This window comes from Moschus berezovskii, chromosome 20 (assembly GCF_049115385.1).
Source record: "Moschus berezovskii isolate FMDL1 chromosome 20, NW_MosBer_1.0, whole genome shotgun sequence".
NCBI lineage: Eukaryota > Metazoa > Chordata > Mammalia > Artiodactyla > Moschidae > Moschus > Moschus berezovskii.
The window spans coordinates 67212029-67237012 of record NC_142479.1 but is presented as its reverse complement, the minus strand read 5'-3'; the positions used below and the strand labels follow the sequence as shown (position 1 = coordinate 67237012).

The window sequence follows — 24984 nt, the reverse complement described above, 5'->3', positions numbered from 1 at the left end:
CCAGAGGCTTTAGCCTTGAGCTGCTGCTGCTGGTGGTGATGGGAAAATGCTGTCAGCCCAGGGAGGCCCCAGCAACCTGGGGCCGGCTGAGGGGGGCTCCTGGGGCAGCCTGTCCCACACACTGCATCACCCTCCTTTTTCTGGGAAATGTTTACATTCCAGATACCCTGCTATCTCCCCAAGGCTTTTCCAGGCTCTGCATTTTTTGCATAACTGAACAGGAACCTGGACTGGAGCAAGTGGGGGTTCCTGCTGGCCCACTGCTGCCCCTTCCAGGTACGGCCACTTAGAGGGCAGACTGTGTCCCTGACAGAGAACCGGGCCTGCGGGGGCCCACACCTATGCATCCCAGAATAGCCACTCTTTGGAGCTCTCGTCCCCTGGTCGACCCCAGCACAGGGCCTCCTTCCTGGATCTACTGGCCAGGGCGGACAGGCAGGCAGCAGTGGGGTTTGCTAAGCTATCACCCCAGCTGTCACCAGGACTTATCTTTCTCAGCTCCTTGGAGGCCAAGTGAAGCCCAGAGCAGAGCCTTGGTCCTACAGAGAGCTGCCTCTCTGGGGAAAACTTTTTCTGCAGGACAGTCTCCATGTTTAAAAGAAAAAAACAAAGCAGCTGGCTGACATCCTGTGTCCCACTCTAATCTAGCTCTACAGGCTCAGTGTCCCCTGGAGTGGGGACCAGGGGTTGAGGTTTGGCGACTAAGAAACAGGTGAAAACCCTCCTGAAGATGGTTTGTCAATCTCAGTCTCTAGTGCTTACATCCATACCTTTTTAACCTGTAATTCCACCCCAGGACATCTGCCTAAGGAAACAGTTACAAGCAGAGATAAGGGAGCAAGAATGGTCATCAGCATAACCATCAGTTGCAAAACCTCCGAAAACAAAGTAAATACTCAATATAGAGGCCTAGTGAGTTAGGGTAACGCCCCCTGAAGACTATTCTTCAGCCACTTAAAAGTCATTTTAGGGAGTTCCCTGGTGGTCTAATGGTTGGGACTTGGCACTGCCATGGCCTGGGTTCAGTCCCTGGTTGAGAAACTAAGATCCCACAAGCTGCAAAGTGCAGCAAAAATTTAAATAAAATAATCATTTTTAAGAAAGTCATTTTGGTGCTTTGAATAGTCTGGGCTGGCTATAGGTAGGAAGACCGAATACAGAGCTGTGTGTGTATACATATATCCTTGTGGTATGGTCCCACCTAAGTCTCTGCTTTCTTGTTTGTTTTTTTTAATTTTTGTTTTATTTATATTTTAAAAATTTTAGAATTCATATATATATATGTATATTCCCTGACCAGGGATCAAACCAGTACCCCCTCCAGTGGACCTTAACCACTGGACCTCCAGGGAAATCCCAAAATTAAAAAAAAAAAAAATTAGGAAGGTTACTTCCATTTACAGTTATTACACAGTATTAAGGTTGCTCAGTTGTGTCCCAGGCCAGAATACTGGAGTGAGTTGCCTTTCCCTTCTCAAGGAGATCTTCCCAACCCAGGGATCGAACCCAGGTCTTCCACATTGCAGGCGGATTCTTTACCAGCTGAGCCACAAAGGAAGCCCAAGAATACTGGAGTGGGTAGCCTATTCCTTCTCCAGCAGATCTTCCTGACCCAGGAATCAAACTGGGGTCTCCTGCATTGCAGGCGGATTCTTTGCCAACTGAGCTATCGGGGAAGCCACAGTTATCACAAAGTGTTGGCTCTGTTCCCTACGTTGCGTGATACATCCTGGAGCCTGTCTTAGACTCAGTAATTTATGCCCCACACTCCACCTCTGTATGCCCTTCCTCACCCCTTCCCACTGGTAACCACTAGTTTGTTCCCTACATCTGTGAGTCTACTTCTTTTGGTTATATTCACTAGTTGGTTGTATTTTTTTAGATTCCACATATAAGTGACAACATAGTGTGTGTCTTCTTTTGGTTATATTCACTAGTTGGTTGTATTTTTTTAGATTCCACATATAAGTGACAACATAGTGTGTGTCTTCCTCTGAGGTCGCTGTCTGCAAGTACAGAGCCACACACGCCTACAATGGGCACACGCCCTCGCTAGCAAGGGTTACTCTGGTCGTGAGAGTGTGGGTGACTTTTGCTCTCTTTCTCAAGCTCCTTTGTTATGTTCCAGGTTTTCTACCATGTGTATTATTTCTAGAAAGAAAAATGAACAAAGGCATGTGTCTGTGACAAGCACTCCAGAAGCTTCCTCCGTGTGAAGATGGTGGAAGAGAGCTCATGGTGGCTGGGGTTCAGCCCTGGAGGAGCCTTGGGTGGCCCAGAGTCAGGATGGGTGGCTGTGGGTTCTGTCGGACCCCATGCGCCCACCTGCAGCTGTGACGCAGCTGGGCTTCCAAAGCGGCTGGCGCCTCCCCTGTGCTGGCCCCACAGACTTGCCCCGCACCCCGGCAGGAGGGCTGGGTGGGCTCCCCACAGTGCAGGCAGTAGAGGAGCCGTGTCAGAGTTCCCAGAGAGCAGGGGGCCAGCGTGGTGTCTGGGGAGAATGAGCTCCCAGGGAGGGCCACGTGGACAAGGACCAGGTGGGTCCAACTAGGGACCGGGATGCGATTGAATTCCTCCTTCCTGCTGCTGGTGGCTCTGTCCTGCAGCTCCGCCCTCAGGCGCTGACCCCTGCCCCCAGCTGTGGAGGGGCAGAGGGAATGTGTCTGCAGGCCCATGCACGCCTGGTTCTTGTTGCAGACAGTGGAGCACGGCTTCCCCCACCAGCCCAGCGCCCTTGGCTACAGCCCCTCCCTGCGCATCCTGGCCATCGGCACCCGCTCCGGAGCTATCAAGCTGTATCCTTTCTGTCCTCCTGGCTCCCACCCAGGGAGGCCCTGGAAGGGCTGGGGGCCTTGGCATTGGTGAGATTCGATAAGACTCCTCCACTATCCATATAAAAACAAGTTGCAGATGACCCCTCTCGTTCCTGGGACGTTCCAAGTACCCTCTTAGGAGTCAGCCCTGAATGAAGCGAGTGCAGGCCTGGGATGGGCAGAGCAGTGGTGCTGTGGTTGCCCACCCCCACCCCGGAAGAATCAGTCGACTGGCCCCAGGGCTCTGTCCAAACTAGAGACAGGGTGGCCTTGGGTCAGAGGAGTTGTGCTAAGGCAGCTGCTCTTCCAGTTTCTACCCCTGATCATGTGAGCTCCCTCATACACACACAGACACACACACGTTGGCAGGGACAGTCTACACTGACACACACACGCACGCACACAGACACACACATGCATGCACACAGGTTGGCAGGGACAGTCTTTCCCTGGCCTGAGGGTCGACATGGTCCAGTGGGTCTACTTCAGAAGCCAGGACGGGGGATCGCTGCTCAAGTCATCTGGCCTGGACTGGGCTACAAGTCTGAGTCCCACCCCTGGATCTAACCTGAGCCCCCAAGGTGGGACCCAGGGGGACTGGGAAGTGGGGGTAGGGGTCACCTGGGAAGAGCCCAGCCGCACCTCCTTCAGCGAAGCTGTAACTCCCTCCTGCTCCTCCGCTGCCGGATGCGGGCAGGGAGCTAGGCGGGGGTGGTGGACGCACAGGAAGGCAGAGGTCCAGATCCCACAGGGCTCAACCCTCCCTCAGCTGGTTAATCATCGCCGGCCCATAGCCATATCCTGGTCACAGCTCTCAGTGCTAAGCCCCGCGCTCCCCGGTTGCCGTGGGTGGGCCCACAGATGCCCACTGTGTGTCTCCTCACAGGTGCTACCATGCGGTAGCTGGTGGTCTCCTACAGCTCAGGTTTTGGGGTTCGGGGAGGCCGGGGGCTGCCGTGGGCAGGCTGACAGTTGCCAAGATAAGGCTTCGCTCTTCTAGGGAGTCAGCCCCACCAGCCTGCCTGCGGCAGCCCTCCCTGACTGGCTGGCTTCCCCCTCGGGGGTCAGGTTGCTGGACCTTGTCCTCGGCCAGTCTACTGCTGCCTTCTCCCCACCGTAATCCCCCCAACACAGAGGGGTCCTGCTGCCTGGGGGAGGGAGGGAGCCCTCCTCTGCTGAGTACTTGCACTCCGAGGGCAGGCCAGGCATTGGGCGGTGGGGGGGTGGGGGGGGTTCCTGCCTTCTGGAACTGTTTCCTGAGCCCTCTCCTTCTAGCTATGGTGCCCCAGGGGTGGAGTTCATGGGCCTGCACCGCGAGAACAATGCTGTGGTGCAGATTCACTTCCTGCCTGGCCAGGTGAGCCCACCCCACGCCCTTCTTGGGTTTGGTGCTGATGAGAGGACCCGGGACAAACCTGCCTTTCCCCAGCCGCAATTCCTCAGCCGCTCTGGCCGCCGCCGGGGCGCTCTGAAATGACCCGTATCTCTGAAATGACACCCTGGGCAGCCCCGGTGTGTCGAGGCCACGGGAACGCTGCCCCGCCCTGGTTAATGAGACCGGCCATTCCTGCCCCATTCCCTCCCCAGTGCCAGCTGGTCACCCTGCTGGATGACAACAGCCTGCACCTGTGGAGCCTGAAGGCCAAAGGCGGGGTGTCGGAGCTGCAGGAAGATGAGACGTTCACACTGCGTGGCCCCCCAGGGTGAGAACTATCTTGTCGCCCCCAGCCAGGAAGCGGGCTGGGCTGCGGGCCGCCTCTCCCCATCCTCTCTGAGCCCCAGCTCTCTGCCATCGATCTGTGACCTTGGCAGAAAAGAGTCAACATGTTTATCCGGTCTGAGTTGCTGTGGAGGCCGTTAAAGCGTCCCTGGGGCCACTGAGGGGGTCAGGGGATTCCGCCCCCTGCCCCCGCCATGGGTCCCCCTTTGCCAGGGCAGCAGCCGGCTCACAGGCCGCCCTTCCCGCCCGCAGGGCTGCCCCCAGTGCCACGCAGATCACCGTGGTCCTGCCACACTCCTCCCGCCAGCTGCTCTACCTGGGCACCGAGAGCGGCAACGTGTTCGTAGTGCAGCTGCCAGCCTTCCATGCTCTGGAGGACCGGGCCATCAGCTCGGACGCCGTGTTGCAGCGGTGAGCCCCAGGCCCCTCGTGCCCTCGGGGTGGACGCAGCCCACTCCCTTCCGCCCCGGTGATGCCTCGGGAGCTTATCGTTTCTCTCCTGGAAAGTCTGTGGGGACAGGAGGGCAGACTCTGAGCACCCCCCAACCTGTCCCCCAAACTGAGAATCTTGTCCTCCAAAGTATTAACACCCCAGCACTAAAAGGGGTGGGGAGTAACCTGTCATCCCATTTAAAGGGGAGGAAAAGGAGGCTCACAAAGGCCGCGCAATGCCGCCGCTCTCAGCCCAGCGCTCCTGGCACCAGGACCGCCCCTTTCAAAGCCCGGGGGCTCCACTGCAGGGCACACAAGGCCCAGTCCTCCCTGGTCAGCTGGGCAGCTTCTGCTGACGCTTGGGTTTTGCAGTCTCAGCTACCTGTCCACTCGCAGGCAGGCTTCCCGGCCCCAGACGCCTGACTGCCATGACCTGTAGGGTTCTTGGGATCATCTCAGGGTCTCTGCTCCTGGACACTGGTGTCTGCGGTAGAGAGGAGTTCATATCAGGTCTGGGGGTGGGGAGGGGGTGCCAGGGCCCCAGAGGGAGGCAGTGGAGGAGACCGCAGGGCTGGGATATGCAGCCCCTTCAGGCTCGAGGTTCCTCAGGGCTCCGGCCCAGGCCTGTCGTACTCGCAGTCATCAGGCCCCAGGTGATGGTCAAGCCGAGCTGGGTGTTGCTGGGCTGGGAAGATTCCTGCTTGGGGCTGGGTCCCTCTGAGCACTGGGCAGGGTCACGCTGGGCAGTGTGACCATGGTCAGAGCAGGACTGTTTGCAGGGGGCCAGGCATGGCTGGTGCTCAACAGGGCCACCTGGCCTGCAGGCAGGATGGCGGAAGGACCTGCTCCTCATTGTGGCCGAGCCAGCGCCTACCTCACCCACACCGATGGGCATTCAGTCAGTCAGGGAGGAGCCCTCGCTGGGCTTTCCTAGCCTGAGTGCCCTGGGAATCCCTCCTATGAGTCTAAATGCTTGTTTTAGGTGTAGCGAGTTAGGTTTGGGTTTGAACATAGAAGCGCCCTCAGGATTCAGGCTGTTTCCATTTCATCCTTGGTGTTGGCTCTTGGTCCCGTGCCTGCTGCCTCACAGGCTTCTGTTGGCTGCAGCACCTCCAGACTTCACATCAGCATTCCAGGCCCAGAAAAGGAGGAGGGACTTAAGGCCACGACAACTGATAACAGAGTTTTATTTTGTGGGGCTTAAAAACTTTTTATGGAATGCTACTGCCTTACAGAAATGCACTAAATTTGAATGTACGTTTTAACAGATTCTTGTTAAGCTAGTGTCCATGCAGCCAACTCTGGGCAAAGACGGAACTTTGCCAGCCCCACCCCGCCACCCAGCATCCCCCTCCTGCCCCTCTCAGCCACAGCTTCCTCCCTCCCCCAGAGGTAACCTCCGCATGGACTTTCCTAGAAATCACGTCCTTGCCTTTCCTTGGGGTTGTGCCCGCTGTGTCTGCATCCTTGGGGGGTTTGCTCCACCTTTGTGCATTACTGTCCCTCTCTATGCATTACCTCTCTCTCCCCTTGATGATGCGTCCCAGCAGCCTTTCCATGCTTGACACATTCAGCACCCACTGCTTTGCGGGTGCCGTGTATGTAGTTAATGGGTGGCCGACACTCTCAGCCATGCTGTGTCTCTCAGCCATGCTGTGTCGGTGGCCAGTGACCTGGCTCACAGTGTCCTGTTGCCCAGGTTGCCAGAGGAGGCCCGCCATCGGCGGGCGTTTGAGATGGTGGAGGCTCTGCAGGAGCATCCCCGGGACCCCAACCAGATCCTTATCGGCTACAGCCGGGGCCTTGTCGTCATCTGGGACCTACAGGGCAGCCGCGTGCTCTGTCATTTCCTCAGCAGCCAGGTAGGGGTGCCACCCGGTTCTCCCTGGCCCCCACCTGACACATCCAGCCCCTGTCTGAGGCGGGGAGGGGGCGCAGGCGATGGGACTGCCCCCCGACCCCAGCCCATGCACGCCTGTTTCTTCTTTCCTGCCGTGAAGCAACTGGAAAACGTCTGCTGGCAGCGGGACAGCCGTCTGATCGTCAGCTGCCATTCTGACGGCAGCTACTGCCAATGGCGCGTGTCCAGCGACAGCCCGCAGCCAGAGCCCCTGAGCAGCTGTGTGCCTTACGGTCAGTGCTTTGCCCGCCACTGGGGACTGCCCGCCAGTGAGCGGGGCAGTGTCCTCTCCGGTCCCCAGCTGATCTCCTGCTTTCCAGGTGTAGGTGCCCAACTCAGAGGAGCAAAAGCTGGGGCCCAGAGAGGGTGAAGGCAGTGATGACAGCCACATGGCGGGTTTTCTGATACCCACTGTGTGGCTTTCTCTGGGAACTGCTCCGGGCAAGACTCCTAAGCCTAGATCCGCTCCATGGGTGCCCGGGGGTCTGTGCTGTGGCCCACAGGCCTCTGAAAGCGGGAGGAGCGTTCAAGCTCGTTCCTTCTCTTCTAGGTCCTTTTCCTTGCAAAGCTATTACCAAAATCTTCTGGCTGACCACCAAGCAGGGGTAGGTGTCAGTGCTGTGTCCTATTCCCTTTCTAGAGTCTTTCTAGGGAGCTAAAAAGGCTACTCAGGCCTCTTCTTGGGGAAGATGGTACATAAAGTATGCCTTTGGGTCCCACATCTGGGTCTCCAGGCAACAGAGAGGGGGCCATTCATACCTCACTCTGGCAAATTCCTGAAAAAAATATTCCCTTTCTTTCCCTTTCACCCTCCTGGAGAGAGAATTCAGATCAGCAGGTTCCAAACTCTGTCTTACCAAACAGAATCATACAGGGAAACTAGATACAGAAGCAGAAAAGGGTGATGGGGTCTGATTGAAGTGGGCGTGGTGGCAGAGACTCAGCCCACAGCCTGCGTGCCCTGCTGCTCACCCCCACATTCTCCTGGGCTGATGAGTTGGGACAAGATAGGGGTCCGCCCCAGCCCCTCCTGGGAACCTTGAGTGCACACGCACCCTGAGACTGGCCACCCTCCCAGGCCCTGCCCCGGAGGCCAGTCACAGGACTGTCCCTCGGCCGGCTCAGCCCGTGAGGTGAGCCCCAGCCCACCCCTGCTCTTCTGTGCCTGCCAGGTTGCCCTTCACCATCTTCCAGGGCGGCATGCCGCGGGCCAGCTACGGGGACCGCCACTGCATCTCGGTTGTCCACAACGGCCAGCAGACAGCCTTCGACTTCACCTCCCGCGTCATTGACTTCACTGTCCTCATTGAGGTGGACCCTGCGGCTGGTAGGCGGGCAGGAGTGGGTGTGGAGGGCGGCCCCGCCCCCATAAACAAAGAGGAGGGGCCTGCAGGTGATCCCAGCGCTGCCATCCTTGAGTCCCTCAGCCCTACCAGGGGCTGCTCCCTTTCCTTCCCTGCTGGCCTGGGCTGCCCACCCTAAAGCTCTCCTTGCCCTACAGTGGCTCACCTGGGACTGAGCCCAAAGGGGGCCAGACCTGCACTATTGGGTTTAACGCTCATTGGACGTAGTGAAGGTGGGGCAGACAGCAGTGTGGGGCCATTCGAGCTGGCCTCCTGGAGCTCAGCCAGGCCAACAGAGAGCTGAGTCAGCTTCCTAAATTGGGTGACAAGCAAGACCAGAAAGGGCCGGTGTCGAAATCTGGAGAGGAGGCCTGGCGGGAGATCTCCTGATGACTCCTCCCCGAACGGCTCTGACCCGACAGGCCCGAGGCCTCTGGGTGAGGGGGGCTGCGGGACGGCTCCGGTCGCCCTGGGTTGTGCTCTCCAGGCCTCCCCGGCAGCCCTTTGGAGGGAGACTGTGAACCTGCTTTTCCTCTTTTTCTCAGCCCCTTCCATCCTCACATCTGACAGCGCGCTGGCAGCCAGGGCCAGTTTGGGGTCAGTTCTTTTAGATTTCCTATACTGAGGATCTGTGAACAAAACCGGTTTTCCTTCTTCCTTCCCAAGCTGCATAGCTTTTGTTTCCTTTTCTTGTCCTACTGCGATAGCTAGTGCTTGAATAGGAGCGGCAGAGGAGGCTTGCTCCTGATCTCAGTGGGAAAGCGTCCAGTTTCTCACTGTCAATTATTCCATCAGCTGCAGGTTTTCTCCTAGATGTTCTTCCTCAAGTTGAGGAAGTCCCCTCTGTTCTTCTCTTTACTGAGAGGTGTTTTTTTTTTTTTTTATCATAAATGGGTATTGGGTTTTGTCAAACACTTTCTCTGCACCCAGTGTTATACTCCTGTGATTTTCCTTTTTTAGCCTGTTGACACAGTACATTATATTGATTGATTTTCAGATATTGATATACCTGGGATACCTTTCATACCTGGGATGAATCCCACTTAGTCGTGGCATATCGTTCTTTCTATGCGTTGTTGGATTTGGAGCCTGTTTTAAATAATTTTATTATTTTTAAATATTTATTTAAATTTATGTATTTTTCTGTGTCCAATCTTAGTTGTGGCATGCAGGATCCTTAGATGCGACATGCAGGATTTAGTTCAATCCCTGGCCAGGAATTGAACCCAGGCTCCCTGTCGGGAGCATGGAGTCTTAGCCACTGGACCACCAAGCAAGTCCCTAAGCCTGTTTGTAAAATGCAGATTCCCTGGCTACAGCCCCTGAGCCTCAGATTCCACAGGGCCGGGCCAGGCCTGGCCGGGCACACTGCTTCCTTGTGATTCCTGCAGCCCCTGACCCTTGGCCTGTCCCCACAGCCTTTGATGACCCCTACGCCCTGGTGGTGCTGGCCGAGGAGGAGCTGGTGGTGATTGACCTGCAGACGGCGGGTTGGCCGCCTGTCCAGCCTCCCTACCTGGCCTCCCTGCACTGCTCTGCCATCACCTGCTCCCACCATGTCTCCAACATCCCGCTGAAGCTGTGGGAACGCATCATAGCAGCCGGCAGCCGGCAGAGCACCCATTTCTCCACCATGGTAGGTGTGGCCCGGCCCCACCCCGCCGCAGGCCCCGCCCCGCCCAGGGCAGGGCCAGCGCCGGCCCACCGCAGGCTCCGCCCCGCCCGTGAACTTCATCATCTCCTCCAGGAGTGGCCCATTGACGGCGGCACCAGCCTGGCCCCGGCCCCGCCGCAGAGGGACCTGCTGCTCACAGGGTAGGTGACGCCGATGGCACTTTCCTCCTGCCAAGTGGGACATGCAGGGTCGGGGCAGAGCCCAGAGGGCTGCATGCCGGCCCAGCAGCCCTCTGACGGGAGGCAGGCCGGTTCCGCCCACAGGCATGAGGACGGCACGGTGCGGTTCTGGGACGCCTCGGGCGTCTGCCTGCGGCTGCTCTACAAACTCAGCACCGTGCGGGTGTTCCTCACTGACACAGACCCCAGCGAGAGCCTCAGTGCCCAGGGCGAAGAAGAGTGGCCGCCCCTCCGCAAGGTGAGGCCCGGAGCCTGGGCACCAGGGAGGGTGGGGGCGGACCGGGCCCACAGTGAGGGCAACTCACGGGCCTCCTCTCCGTCGGCAGGTGGGCTCCTTTGACCCCTATAGTGACGATCCTCGGCTGGGCATCCAGAAGATTTTCCTCTGCAAATACAGCGGCTACCTGGCTGTGGCTGGCACAGCAGGGCAGGTAGCATCCCGGGCTTGGCGTCAGGAGCAGTGGGGAGGAGTGGTCAGAGTACCCAGGGCAGCGTCCAGGGCCAGGGCCAGGAGCTTCCTTCTCAGCATTGTGCGGGGTGTGTGAGGGGTGTTGGGGACAGCAGGGCAAAGGAGCCTGGCGGGCTACAGTCCATGGGGTCTAGAGTCAGACACAACTGAAGTGACTCAGCATGTACACGCTGGGCCAGGAGCTAGCCTCCTGAGTGCCCACTGATGCTGTCGCCATGAGCGTCACCTGCCCTTGGCTTTTCCCAATGAATAGGAGTTCCAAGATCCCATTAGAAGGAGGCCTTTGGGATGGTGACTTCTCCTCCAGAAGCCAAAATTAAGGGCCAGACGTTGGGCACTTGTGACCCTGGGCCTTGGCGTGTGTCTTGGGTCCCCTGCCATTGGGGTCCCTGGCCCCAGCTGTTCCTTGGAGCCGGCGTGGCTCAGCCCATCTGCCGCCTGCCCAGGTGCTTGTGCTGGAGCTGAACGATGAGGAGGCGGAGCACGCGGTGGAGCAGGTGGAGGCCGACCTGCTGCGGGACCAGGAGGGCTACCGCTGGAAGGGCCACGAGCGCCTGTGTGCCCGCCCGGGGCCCGTGCACTTTGAGCCTGGCTTCCAGCCCTTCGTGCTGGTGCAGTGCCAGCCCCCGGCCGTGGTCACCTCCTTGGCCCTGCACTCCGAGTGGCGGCTCGTGGCCTTCGGCACCAGCCATGGCTTCGGCCTCTTTGACCACCAGCAGAGGCGGCAGGTCTTTGTCAAGTGAGCAGCCCACCCGGGGCAGCCGGGGCCCGGGTCTGGGATCGGCGCCTGAATTGGCAGGGCATCCCTCAGAGCGCGACAGTGCTGATGGCCCCACGTGCCCCCCACCCCCAGGTGCACGCTGCACCCCAGTGACCAGCTCGCCTTGGAGGGCCCGCTGTCCCGCGTGAAGTCCCTGAAGAAGTCCCTGCGCCAGTCCTTCCGCCGGATCCGCCGCAGCCGGGCGTCCAACACAAAGCGGCGGCCCGCTGGCCCTCCAGGAGAGGTGAGGCCAGGGCCGGCCGTGCTTGCTCTGGCCGCAGGCTCCGGCTCGTCTCCCCCCGCCTGACCCCGTGACCTTGGATCTATAGCTCTGCTTCTCTGTGCTTCCCTGTCCCCAAGTGTGAACGGCAGTCTCTGTAACACCTTGGGGTCATGTCCTCAATCCCTGAAACCAGGCGGATAGCAGGGGGTGCAGTGGCCAGTCCTCCCTGGAAGGGAAGCATGGATCAATCCGATGCCCCCCGGGAAGGAAGGCCCGTGCCCACCCTCAGGCCACGCCCACCGCTGCAGGTGCAGGAGGGGGGCAGCAGGGCAGAGCGGACCGGCCTGCAAAACATGGAGCTGGCGCCTGTGCAGCGCAAGATCGAGGCGCGGTCGGCAGAGGACTCCTTCACAGGCTTCGTCCGGACCCTCTACTTCGCCGACACCTACCTGAGGGACAGTGAGTGGCCGGTCTGAGATCGGGGGGCTCGGGCAAGCGTCCTCTGGCTTGAGGGTATGTTGGAAGCTGCTGGCTGATTTGCCCTTAAGAGAGTTGGCCCTTCATGAGCTCGGGCAGAGCTGGAGCCCCCGCGCCTGCCTCTTTCTCTGTGTGGCCTGGGTTTCTGAGTCTGGTCGCTCTGGCTTCATACCCAAGCCCCACCGCACTCTAGAAGTGTGACCTTGGATGTGTCACTTAGCCTTTCTGGGTCTTGCTTCTCCCCCGTAAAATGGGGGCGTGGCTTCCTCCTAGAGTGGTTGTATGCGTTGGGACAGGCCACATACCTGCTGCTACCCAGGAGGCCTTCTGGAAGCTGTCTGACTGTATCTCTTCTCCTGCCAGGGTAAGGGTGGGCTGAGGGCTATTTGCTGCTGTATCTCGAGGGCTGAGCCGTCCTGGGCTTGGGATCATCTGCACGGGGCCCTTGGTTGTCAGGAAGCCTTGCAGGCCCTTCCTGTCTACACCAGGACGTAGGCAGGACCCACAGCAGCTCCATTTCACAGAGGAAGAAAGTGAGGCTTGTGAAGCTCGCTGACTTGAATTTGGAGTCACACGGGTAGTGAGCCAGGTCTCCCTGCACCCCTTGAGCCCCAGAGTCAGGGGTTAAATGTAAACCTTGGCTTCTTGGCAGGTTCCCGCCACTGCCCCTCGCTATGGGCTGGCACCAATGGCGGTACTGTCTATGCCTTTGCCCTGCGTGTGCCCCCTGCCGAGCGGAGAATGGATGAGCCAGTGCGGGCAGAGCAGGGTGAGTGCTGGATGGGGGAGGGTGCTTGTCTGCCTAGGCTGGGGGCAAGGTGGCATCTCCAACCTCACCTCCATCCCCACCGCCTACCTCCATCCCGCAGCCAAGGAGATCCAGCTGATGCACCGAGCGCCTGTGGTGGGCATCCTGGTGCTGGACGGACACAGTGTGCCCCTTCCTGAGCCCCTGGAAGTGGCCCATGATCTGTCAAAGAGCCCGGACATGCAGGGAAGCCACCAGCTGCTCGTCGTTTCGGAGGAGCAGTTCAAGGTGCCTTACGGGAGGAGGTCGGGCCCCCAGGGATCCCTCCATGAAGGACAACTGCTGGGATTCCCTTAAAGTTCTGTTTGTAGTTGTGTGAGGGCTGCAGAGGCACCGGAGAGAAGTGGGGTCTTGGTGGAGTCCCCAGGGTCAGTGGTAGGGACACTGAAGCAGGACTTGTGTCTGTGGAAGGGACAGAAGATGCAGACAGGGAACTAGGAGACCTTGGCATCCTCACAGTCCAAGCACAGCAACCACACATCTGAGTGCCGAGGGCGGGAGCACTGGGGCCTCGCGGGCCTCGCTGGGAAGCTGGGCAGGCGGCAGAGGGCCAGGCCCAGCTGCGGCACCAGGCAGGGACGCCAGAAGTCCTCGCTTGGCTGGATGAAGCAAGCGGTCACTGGTGTGACCCGCTGCCCTGCACCCTAGGTGTTCACGCTGCCCAAGGTCAGTGCCCGGTTGAAGCTGAAGCTGACCGCCCTGGAGGGCTCGCGGGTGCGGCGGGTCAGCGCGGCCCGCTTCGGCAGCTGTCGGGCCGAGGACTATGGGGAGCATCACCTGGCCGTCCTCACCAACCTGGGCGACGTCCAGGTGGTCTCGCTGCCTCTGCTCAAGCCCCAGGTGCGGTACAGCTGCATCCGCCGGGAGGACGTCAGCGGCATCGCCTCATGCGTCTTCACCAAATACGGCCAAGGTGTGCAGGAGGCGGGCTCGGTGGGGCCTCTGCCCTCTGGGCTGGGTTTGGGGCTCCCACTGCGTTGCAGTGGCTGCTGGGAAGGACAGCCTGGGGTATTTTGACAAAAGCCAGGCTCTTTAGGCTGAGAACTTTCAGAGGCTCTGGTCCCTAATGGCCCCCAAGGTGGGGATCGGGGTGGGCAGTGCATGCCATTGGCAGCCGCAGGGCCAACTCAAGCTGCCCTCGCCTGCCAGCCTTCTCCACCCTGCCCCCAGGTTTCTACCTGCTCTCGCCCTCCGAATTTGAGCGCTTCTCTCTTTCCACCAAGTGGCTAGTTGAGCCCCGATGTCTGGTGGATTCATCAGGATCAACGAATCGCAGCCGCCCACGCAACGGATCAGGCCCCGAGAAGTCCTTGGGCCGAGCCAGGTGGGTGGAAGGGCAGGTGGCCTTTGCTCCAGCTGCTCCTCACCCTGCCTTCCCTGGGGTACCTGCTCTGGGGCTGCTCAGAGTCCCTTTCCCCCGAAACTCGGCTAAACCCCCCACCCAACCGCGGCTCCTGGCCCCCCTTTGTATGCTCCACCCTCCCATGCAAGCCGGTCAGTGGACATCATGACGTCATTCTTCAGGGCACCAAGGCTTTCCCAGCCAGAATGGGGAACCTTGTGGCCCCTGATCCTTACGGTCTCTTCCCCACAGGAACTCAGGGAGCCAGAGTGATGGAGAGGGTAAGACGGGACTCTCTGGGGCCGGGGGCGTGTGGGGGCAGAGGTGCAGAGAGGGCAGATGGGTAGGGTCGGGAAGCCCAGGTGGTCAGTCGGCGTTCGGGCCAGGAGTCACAGAGCTTCACGTGCGGTCCTGGGCTCCTGCTCCAGCACCCCCTCGCCCCCACATAGAGGGAGCCAGGGCAGCAGAGGGCCCACGGCTCACATGTCCTGGCCCCTGCCTTTCAGAGCGGAGGTCAGGCCCTGTGATGGAGCACGCTCTGCTCAATGACGAGAGTGAGTCGGGGCAGGAGTTGGGGCCTGGCAGGAGGGATGTTCGGGGTTGGGGCGGGGGTGGGGGGGTACTTGGAAGGCCAGGGTGGAAACGCAGGCTGGTTTCCTGAAGAGGGCAGGCCGGATCACCAGGTCAGTAGAAGGGGGAGTGAGGCCCACCCCCACCGGCCTCACCAGGCCTCCGCTCCCCTCCTCTGCCCTGCAGGGGTTCTGAAGGAGATCCAGAGCACGCTGGAGGGAGACCGAGGGTGAGTGACTGTCCGGCTCGCCAGGGCGGGCCCCAGGTGCCAGGAGAGCTGTGGGCATGAGGGTCCTCGTCCGGAGTCCCGTGGATGGTGATAGCCCCGACTTTGCCCACACAGGAGCTGTGGCGACTGGCGTTCTCAGCGAGTGGCTGTGGGGTACAGCCTCAGCAACGGGGGAGGTAGGGACTCTGGGCCCTGCTGCGGGCTTGGGGTGGGGGTGGGAGGAGAAGGAGGTCCCGTCCCTGCTCCCCTGGACCTTTAGGCTCATCCCAGCCCTGACACACGCCCCCGCTTGCCAGAAAGCCTCCGTATCTGGGCTCACACTCTGGTGTCCCTATCACTCTGTCTCCTGCAGCGGAGTGAATGGGACGTGTGTGCAGCCTGCACAGTGATCACACTACTGAGGGCTCCTCCGCGGGGCCCCGCCTACCTGGAGAAGCCCAGCACGGGGCCGTGAAGGGCTGGGGACACCCCAGGGTCCGGCCTGCTGCTGCTCCTGGCCTCAGGAGAGGAGTGACCCCCACGGCCCCGGCTGTCCCTCGCCGGGCCCCAACTCTCCTGGTTCCTTTGTCAATGTTGCACAGTTTTGAACTCCCCTTCCCCCCCTCCCCTTTTGTAGTGGGTTGGGTTTTAAATTATAAATGTTAATTGCCTCCGGGTGAAAAAGTTTTTAATAAACACCTTATTACCTCTTTACCGGACTGGTCCAAAGATTTTTTTTTTTTTTTTAACTTGTGCAGAGATTTTTCCATGTAAACAGAAACTATGGTTAGCTGGTTCCTTGCCTTTGCCCCCTGGGGTCCATCCCCTGGACCAGGCTGTTGCTCAGGAGAATCTGTCAGTTCTTTTAAGCTATTTGGAATCAGATACACAAACTGTACATGGCTGTGTCTGAATACCACATGCCTTTTCTCTTTGGGAATAAACAATAACCAGTTAACCGAGTTGAGTCTGTCTGACTGCATCCCTGGGTGGGGGGCCGCGGGAGGGCCCTGGCCACCCCTGGCTGGCCTTCCCTGCTGTCAGGAGCGGGAGATGCTCACAGGATGCTGGCCTGATGGCTTCTCCTGGACTTTGGGGAAGGACTCTGGGGTGCCGCCAAGGTGGGGTCAGTGCCTGGAGGTTAAGGTCTTGACAAGCCAGGGACTTGATTCTTCTTGGGCTCCATCTTTACCCGCCTGGTATCTTGTTGTTTAAATTATTCTTGGCCGTGTTGGGTGTTGGTTGAGGCGCACAGGCTCGCTGTTGCTGTGCATGGGCTCTCTCGAGTTGCAGGGTGAAGGCTTATTGCGGTGGCCTCTCGTTGCAGAGCCCAGGCTCTAGAGCGTGGCTCAGTGGTTGTGGCACACAGGCTGAGTTGCTGGACCAGGGATCGAACCCGTGTCTTCCTGCACTGGTAGGCAGATTCTTAACCACCGGACCACCATGAAGTTCCCCACCCATCTTCACTGAGCACCTACTCTATGCTTGGTGCTTGAGGTTCAGAGGTGGCCAAGACAAAGTGGCCCCTGCCCTTGTGGGGCTCACAGTCCCTACAAGTGCAGGAAGTGTTAAGACGAGGGAAATCCGGAGGCCTGGAAGAAATGTGCCTGGTGGAGGTGACGTTAAGCTGTGACTAGAGGGACCTCCCTGGTTAAGACTTTGAGCTTCCAATGCAAGGGACACAGATTTGATCCCTGGTCGAGGAACTAAGATCCCACATTTTGTGGAGTAGCCAAAAAAAAGGCATAAGCTGGGACAGGAGAGGTAACCAGGAGTTGGCTGGGGGGCAGGGAGGCACAGCAGCACGCGAGGAAATGGTCTCCTTGCAGTGGAACGAGTGAAGAGCCAAGGATGGTTGGCAGGAAGTGAGTGAAAATGCCAGGGCCAGTCAGGGAGCCCTGGGAGCTTCATGGGGGCAAGGGCACTGCCCTGGGTCACAGGAGACCCCCTAGCCTGAGTTGGAAGAGGGCCTGTTGGAAGGACACTGATTATTAGCACAGGGAGCAGAGGAGGAGCTGAGTTTCAGATCCCAGGACAGACACCCTGGGGGAGCATCCTCTGTACCTGCCCTCCAGTGTGTCCTGCTAAAGACACGCTCTGAATTTGGGAACTTGGACCACTCAAGCTCCCTTGTTTCTCCTTGGAGGAATAGTAGGGGCTTACCCAGATGGAAGAATTGATGCTTTTGAACTGTGGTGTTGGATAAGACTCTTGAGAGTCCCTTGGACAGCAAGGAGATGAAACCAGTCAATCCTAAAGGAAATCAACCCTGAATATTCATTGGAGAGGCTGAGGCTGAAGCTGAAGCTCCAGTACTTTGGCCACCTGAAGTGAAGAACTGATTCATTAGAAAAGACCCTGATGCTGGGAAAGATTGAGGGCAGGAGAAGTAGGGGACAGAAAATGAGATGGTTGGATGGCATCACCGACCCAATGGACATGAGTTCTAGTTATTCTTCTAGAGACCACTGTAGCTTCAACCCCAGCAAGTCACACTTGGACAAATCACTTACCTGCTCTGCATCAGTTTCTCCTGGCAAATAGGGTGATAATAGCATTCCCTCTTGATCTGTTGCAAGGTTTCTGTGAGTCCGTCTGGTTAATGGGTTAATGATGGTGCTAACCATGTTAGGATCAGGTAAAACATCCTAAGAGTTTGATGCACAAGATGTCTTTATCCTTTTTTTCTTGGGTTAGCATGTGGGATCTTCACGTGTGTCATGCGAACTGTTAGTTGTGGCCTGTGGGCTCTAGTTCCCCAACCACGGATCAAACCCAGACCCCCTGCATTGAGAGTTCAGAGTCTTAGCCGCTGGACCACAGGGAAGTCCAAGACATCTTTATCTTTTATTACAAATTAAGTTTTGCTGTTTCGAACTTGGGTTGGCACCGGGATCTTCAGTCTGTGGGTCAGGATCTTGCACCAAAAGTGGGTGCCAGGGAAGGAGCGAGAACATCACACCGGGGGAGCTGGGTGGCCCTTCCCCTGCCTGGGGAGAAGGCATGCTCTTGTGACTGCCAGTTTAGGGGGGCTTCTGTGTGTTTTATCCATTTAGCTAAGTTAACTCACACAAATGGACAAGCGACATGAAATTTCCTGCCAAGTAACTAAGAATTGGAGATACTACTAATAAGGCAAACACCAATAAATCAGAAGAAAATGGCAGAGCCAACACTTCCATGGCTCAGAGGCGCTTTGTGGCTACAGCAATGATCCAGTTAATCAGCTCGAACAGGAAGTCAACGCCAAGTATACACACCTGAAAGTACCTAGAGATCTCCTTGAAAATGGATTAACCCCGTGCCCATTAAGGATGAGCTTGGCCTTAAGTACATTGTACTTCAAAGAATGAGCTTATGGTGGTGGTTCGACTATTTCAGTTCAGAAGAAAACATTTTCATATTGGGAACGTGAGCGGCAATTTGTGTGGCTAGGTGTGCACACACGGAAGCACTTGGTATGCTCTCGAAAAGGGATTAATCCTGGTGGAGGAGTGGGGAGCCCAGGAAGAGGTGGTGGGAGTGGCAAAGCAGGCACTGGGAGGGTGAGTTGACTAGGAAGCCTGCAGGTGGCCAGGGCGCGTGAGCAGGAGGGTCATTGCCCATTCCAAGGGCCTGGAGACGGGTGGTTTGGAATCAGAGGGCCTTTGGCATCCTACGTTTGAGAGTCGGGCCAATCCTACCCTTTATCAGTGGCTTTGTCTGTGACCTGCTGTGTGACCTTGCAGGTCATCTGACCTCACTCCTGCACCTTTGTTTCAGTTCAGTTCAGTCGCTCAGTCGTGTCCGACTCTGCGACCCCAGGAATCACAGCATGCCAGGCCTCCCTGTCCATCACCAGCTCCCAGAGTTCACCAGCTCCTGGAGTTCACTCAGACTCACATCCATTGAGTCGGTGATGCCATCCAGCCATCTCATTCTCTGTCATCCCCTTCTCCTCCCGCCCCCAATCCCTCCCAGCATCAGAGTCTTTTCCAGTGAGTCAACTCGTCGCATGAGGTGACCAAAGTATTGGAGTTTCAGCTTTAGCATCAGTCCTTCCAATGAACACCCAGGATTGATCTCCCCCAGAATTGACTGGTTGGATCTCCTTGCAGTTTTACTTATCTTTAAAATGGGCTGTAGTAATAGGGCGGACCTCAGAGGACGGTAAGGATTCAATGCGAATCTGGAACATCCCACAGGACCGGGCTCCTAGTCAAGACCCAGACAAAGGAGGTGAAGGTTATTGTGAGATGGATGAGGCCAGGAGACGAGAAGATGGCTCAGGAGGGAGGGAGTGTGGAGTCAGAAGAGGACTCACACAGATGGAGGAGGTGGTCACAGCCCTTGTGAGCAAAGCGGAAGAAGGACAGGTGGGGAGGAGGAGGCAGGGGGTGGCACCCCTCTCCCCTGGTTTGTCTGAGGACTTCCCTGGAGGCTGTTGGAAACCACATAGCCAGGTGGTGGGGGGCACGGGGAACCAAGCCTGTCTGGTTCAAAAGCCAATCCCAGGAAGTGCCGTGGAGCAGCATGGCGGGACCCTCGAATTGGGTCCCCAATTCCTCACTTACCGCCTGCATGTCCTTAAGCCACTTACCCTCTCTGAGCCATTTCCCCATCTATGAAATGAGACCATATCCCCTTCCTAAGGTTTGGGGAGGTTTGGATGAAATGAAGCTTGGGAAGGGAGCTGAGGTTCAAGGGATCAGAAGCAGCCTTGCCTTCCCAGCTGTGTTGGTCGCTCAGTCGTGTCCAACATTTTGTGACCCCAGAGACTGTGGCCCACCAGGCTCCCCATCCATGGAATTCTCCAGGTAAGAATACTGGAGTGGGTTGCCAGGGTTGTCATGCCCTTCTCCAGGGAATCTTCCCAACCCAGGGCTTGAACCCAGGTCTCCCGCATTGTAGGCAGATTCTTTATTGTCTGAGCCACCAGGGAAGTCCCATCTGAATGAGACACAAGTGCTGACCTGGATCACAGGAGGGAGAGGAGGCCCGGAGAAGGCTGGAGCCTGCAGATGGGAGCATGGAGCTCTCCGTCTGCTCCAGTGCTCATAGGACACACTGTAATGGGTTGGAAAAATTCAAGTTCCATGTATGGCTGGGAGCTCTCCTGCCAGGCCTTGGGAGCCAGACTGAGTGGGCATCCCAGTTCTGACACTCAGCTGTGTGCCTCAGTCTTACCATCCATGAAATGGGAATCCTTATACCACCCAACTCTTAGAGTGCTCCTAAAAGTGAAGCCTTCCCTGGGGGCTCAGTGGTTAGGAACCCACCTGCCAATGCAGGTGACTTCAATCACTGGGTAGAGAAGATCCCCTGGAGAAGGAAATGGCAACCCACTCCAGGATTCTTGCCTGGGAAATCCCATGGAAAGAGGAGCCTGGTGGGCTACAATCCATGGGGTTGCAAACAGTCGGACATGACTTAGCAACTAAATAGCAACAAAGAGTTAAGTGAACTTGTAGCAAAGTATGTAGAACAGTGCTTGTCACACAGTAAGCCCTGAAGTGTTAGCTATTTTTTATTATTTTTATTATTATCATCATTATTAGTCCAGGACAAAACAGTGAGCTCTTTCTCTATGCTATTTACGCATACAGAATAACACAAGTCAAAGGAGTACAACCCAGTAAACCTTCACAAACTGAACAGTATCACCCACGGAGGCTTCCTTGTGACCCTCCTAGTCACTACCAACCTCCCACCCCCAACCCAGGCACCACCCTGTAGCTAACTTAGCTCAGTTTCCTCTTTTTGTCCTTTATATAAATAGAATCAGACAGTGACTCTATAACCCTTTCATGACTGGTTTCTTCACTCACCATCATGTTTTGTGAAATAGCCCAGGTATGTTGCTGGCAATGCTATGTCGTTAATGCAATAACCAACGGATCGTTATCTACTTTTGGCAGGTGAAAGGAGCCCTCTGAACCTGATTGCCCTTTGCCTTGCTCAGTACTGGTGGTGGGGAAGCAGAGCGTACAGACTTTCAAAACCACCAGTTTTATGAGTCAAATGTAACTGACGTTACCCATTTGTGTTCTCTCAGGACAGCTGCTTCCTTGGCAAAGGCCAAGGCACTTTCAACTCCTTGTTCAAACCAGGCATCTGGGCTTGAGTGGCCCTCCTAGGTAACGTGAGTGCTTGCGGCAGCTCTACCCAGGTTGGCTCCAGATGTGCAGAGAGGTGGGTGTGAGGCAGTTCAGTTAGGTTCAGTCACTCAGTCGTGTCCGACTCTTCGTGACCCCATGGACCACAGCATGCCAGGCCTCCCTGTCCATCACCAACTCCCGGAGTTTACTCAAATTCATCTCCGCTGAGGCAGTGATGCCATCCAACCATCTCATCCTCTGTCATCCCCTTCTCCTCCTGCCTTCAATCTTTCCCAGCTCAGGGTGTTTTCAAATGAGTCACCTCTTTGCATCAGGTGGCCAAAGTATTGGAGCTCAGCTTCAACATCAGATCTTCCAATGAACACTCAGGACGGATTTCCTTCAGGATGGACTAGTTGGATCTCCTTGCAGTCCAAGGGGACCCTCAAGATAAGCATCAATTCTTCAGCGATCAGCTTTCTTTATATTCCAACTCCCACATCCATACATGACCACTGGAAAAACCATAACCTTGACGAGATGGACCTTTGTTGGCAAAGTAATATCTCTGCTTTTTAATATGCTGTCTAAGTTGGTCATAACTTTCCTTCCAAGGAGTAAGCGTCTTTTAATTTCATGGCTGCAGTCACCATCTGCAGTGATTTTGGAGCCCAGAAAAATAAAGTCAGCCACTGTTTCCACTGTTTCCCCATCTATTTGCCATGAAGTTATGGGACCAGATGCCATGATTTTAGCTTTCTGAATGTTGAGCTTTAAGCCAGCTTTTTCACTCTCCTCTTTCACTTTCATCAAGAGGCTCTTTAGTTCTTTGCTTTCTGCCATAAGGGTGGTGTCATCTGCATATCTGAGGCTGATATTTCTCCCGGCAATCTTGATTCCAGCTTGTGCTTCATCCAGCCCAGTGTTTCTCATGATGTACTCTGCACATAAGTTAAATAAGCAGGGTGACAATATACAGCCTTGATGTACTCCTTTTCCTATTTGGAACCAGTCTGTTATTCCATGTCCAGTTCTTTTTTTTTTTTTCCATGTCCAGTTCTAACTGTTGCTTCCTGACCTGCATACAGATTTCTCAAGAGGCAGGTCAGGTGGTCTGGTATTCCCATCCCTCTCAGAATTTTCCAATTTGTGGTGATCCACACAGTCAAAGGCTTTGGCATAGTCAATAAAGCAGAAATAGATGTTTTTTCTGGAACTCTGTTGCTTTTTTGATGATCCAGTGGATGTTGTCAATTTGATCTCTGGTTCCTCTGCCTTTTCTAAAACCAGCTTGAACATCTGGAAGTTCACAGTTCATGTACTGTTGAAGCCTGGCTTGGAGAATTTTGAGCATTACTTTACTAGCGTGTGAGATGAGTGCAATTGTGCGGTAGTTTGAGCATTCTTTGGGATTGGAATGAAAACGGACCTTTTCCAGTCCTGTGGCCACTGCTGAGTTTTCCAAATTTGCTGGCATATTGAGTGCAGCACTTTCACAGCATCATCTTTAAGGATTTGAAATCGCTCAGCTGAAATTCCATCACTTCCATTAGCTTTGTTCATAGTGATGCTTCCTAAGGCCCACTTGACTGAACTCCAAGGTGTCTGGCTCCAGGTGAGTGATCACACTATTGTGATTACCTTGGTCGTGAAGATCTTTTTTGTACAGTTCTCTGTGTATTCTTGTCACCTCTTCTTAATATCTTCTGCTTCTGTTAGGTCCATTTCGTTTCTGTCCTTTCTTGAGCCCATCTTTGTATGAAATGTTCCCTTGGTATCTCTAATTTTCTTGAAGAGATCTCTAGTCTTTCCCATTCTTTTGTTTTCCTCTATTTCTTTGCATTGATCGCTGAGGAAGGCTCTCTTGTCTCTCCTTGCTATTCTTTGGAACTCTGCATTCAAATGGGTTTATCTTTCCTTTTCTCCTTTGCTTTTCGTGTCTCTTCTTTTCACAACTATCTGTAAGGCCTCCTCGGACAGCCATTTTGCTTTTTTGCATTTCTTTTTCTTGGGGATGGTCTTGGTCCCTGTCTCCTGTACAATGTCACAAACCTCCGTCCATAGTTCATCAGGCACTCTGTCTATCAGGTCTAGTCCTTTAAGTCTGTTTCTCGCTTCCACTGTATAATCACAAGGGATTTGATTTAGATTATACCTGAATGGTCTAGTAGTGTGAGGCAGGTAGGAGCTAACTGGGGAGCCCTCCAAGGAAAGTGCCACAACTGAAATGTCAACCTCCCCCACTCTGATTCTGGATGGGGCTCCCGGTGAGGAGAGGTCAGAGGTCAGCAGGGGCACAGGAGTCCTGTGGGGGCACTGAGATTTGTCATGTTTCAGAGGGGAAAGAAATGTTGGATGATATCCTGCCTCAGTGCCATGTGAAGATGGGTGGTCTCCTCTCTTGTTGGTGGGAGTGTAAACTGGTACAGCCTCCACGGAGGAAAATTTGGAGCTCTCCAAGTTATACAAAAGCACACACCCTGTGGCCCTTCTATTCCACTTCTAGGAAGCGATTCGGCCTGGACACAGGTGGAATCAATGTCTGTAACTGAAGCAAAAAGTTAGATGAAGGCAGCCTCCATTTCAGTCGTAAAAGTCTGTTAACCGAAAATAATTTGAAGAGCCAGTTATTTTACCAGCAAAGAATTACAGCATGGGACAGCAATTAATGCCAACTACACACACCTCAGCAAGAAGGAAAACTTTTTATAAAGGAAGCTCTTTTATAGAGGAAAAGGAGAAGTTGGGAGAGGCTGTTCTAAACAAAAAGTCCATAGGAGGAAATTGGGAGTTTGAAGTATAGCAGCTTTTCATTGGCTTAGTTTGACAGTTTCTTATTGGCTGAGCTATTGCCAGGCAAGGGGAAAAACTTCCTTCCTCCAGCTGGCAGCAGTAAAGTCGTGTCACTTCCTGCCTGAGATCCAAAGTACATTTTTTTTCTCTTGGGATCTATATCGAGGTGAACTGGTTAAGGACTCCCCCTTCTGGCTTCTGGCCTCCATTTAGTGTTTCCTTTGTTAATTTTCACACTATCAATAAAGAATTGGTTAAACTCTGGCACATTCATTTGCTGGAATATTACGAAGTTGTAAAAAAAAAAGATTTTTCCTATTGTGAAATCTCCAAGTTAATCTGTTAGAAAAAATCTGTTAGTGTGAAGCACCCTGAGCTACAAAAGCTTCCACCTGTTCTCAAAGGGAAAAATAATACTTGGTTTTCTCTGCCTGGATAACTCTGGAAGGATGTACAAGAAATGGGTAACTTCAGGGGACAATGAATAGCTGTGGGTCAGGAATGGGAAACTTTCATCTTCTGGACTACCTGTTCAAAAAAATTAAATATTAGAGCAACACACACATCTGGGTGCTCAGGAATTTACTGGGGTCTGATTATGTCCCATGACTGAGAAGCATTTACTTACTTGACACCAGTCCAAGGTGTACATTTATGTTTTATGCAGTTTTCTTTATATTTCACAATCTAGAAGAACAACAAAACTAACAACCCTCTCTGGGTTCTGGCTGTGCACCAAGGTCAGCCTGGTTCCAGCCTCCAAGGGGCTAAGGGAGGAGGTTGGGTCCCCTAGAGCCCCCCAGGACATGGAAGATGACCCAAACAGGTTCTTTTGGCACCCGCCCCCACCCCCTGATGCCAAAGTAGTGAGGCAGAAGCAGAGGGTGGGCCCTCTCAGTTGGGCCCGGTGCCAGGCTGGCCAGGCTGGCAGCAACTCAGGGCAGCACGGTTGCCCTGTCCACGGCCTTTGTCTGCACCTGCAGCTCTTCTTTCCTGATTGGCCTCCGCGCTATTGTTGGCCGAGGAGGTCAGGACCGGCAGCCACCTGCATTATTGATGCCCTCGGGTAAGGCGGGAGACATGGGGGCGGGTAGATGGAGCCTATAGTCCCCATTAGCGCAGAGCCCATGTGGTGTGCTGCTGAGGGCACACCTGCGGGCAGCCAGCTCCTGGGGCGAGGAGACACCGGGAAGCC

General features: G+C 55.6%; 1 protein-coding gene across 3 annotated transcripts in view; it reads left to right on the top strand.

Moving 5' to 3' along the window:
• LLGL2 (LLGL scribble cell polarity complex component 2) overlaps positions 1 to 15634 on the top strand; it is a 35443-nt gene extending 19809 nt beyond the window's left edge. For 2 of the 3 annotated variants that reach the window (XM_055408590.2, XM_055408592.2), the window contains exons 3-26: positions 2698 to 2795; positions 4089 to 4170; positions 4401 to 4516; positions 4786 to 4944; positions 6665 to 6827; positions 6966 to 7098; positions 7416 to 7470; positions 8038 to 8192; positions 9627 to 9844; positions 9956 to 10023; positions 10147 to 10300; positions 10389 to 10493; positions 10978 to 11270; positions 11385 to 11535; positions 11823 to 11973; positions 12644 to 12760; positions 12861 to 13027; positions 13448 to 13712; positions 13970 to 14123; positions 14394 to 14422; positions 14648 to 14695; positions 14898 to 14940; positions 15055 to 15116; positions 15293 to 15634. In XM_055408590.2, the coding sequence (XP_055264565.1) occupies positions 2698 to 2795; positions 4089 to 4170; positions 4401 to 4516; positions 4786 to 4944; positions 6665 to 6827; positions 6966 to 7098; positions 7416 to 7470; positions 8038 to 8192; positions 9627 to 9844; positions 9956 to 10023; positions 10147 to 10300; positions 10389 to 10493; positions 10978 to 11270; positions 11385 to 11535; positions 11823 to 11973; positions 12644 to 12760; positions 12861 to 13027; positions 13448 to 13712; positions 13970 to 14123; positions 14394 to 14422; positions 14648 to 14695; positions 14898 to 14940; positions 15055 to 15116; positions 15293 to 15300 (2994 nt within the window). In that variant the 3' untranslated portion in view covers positions 15301 to 15634. The remainder of the gene's footprint in view (positions 1 to 2697; positions 2796 to 4088; positions 4171 to 4400; positions 4517 to 4785; positions 4945 to 6664; positions 6828 to 6965; positions 7099 to 7415; positions 7471 to 8037; positions 8193 to 9626; positions 9845 to 9955; positions 10024 to 10146; positions 10301 to 10388; positions 10494 to 10977; positions 11271 to 11384; positions 11536 to 11822; positions 11974 to 12643; positions 12761 to 12860; positions 13028 to 13447; positions 13713 to 13969; positions 14124 to 14393; positions 14423 to 14647; positions 14696 to 14897; positions 14941 to 15054; positions 15117 to 15292) is intronic. The other variant, XM_055408591.2, reaches the window with a different exon arrangement.
• Positions 15635 to 24984: the final 9350 nt, after the last annotated feature.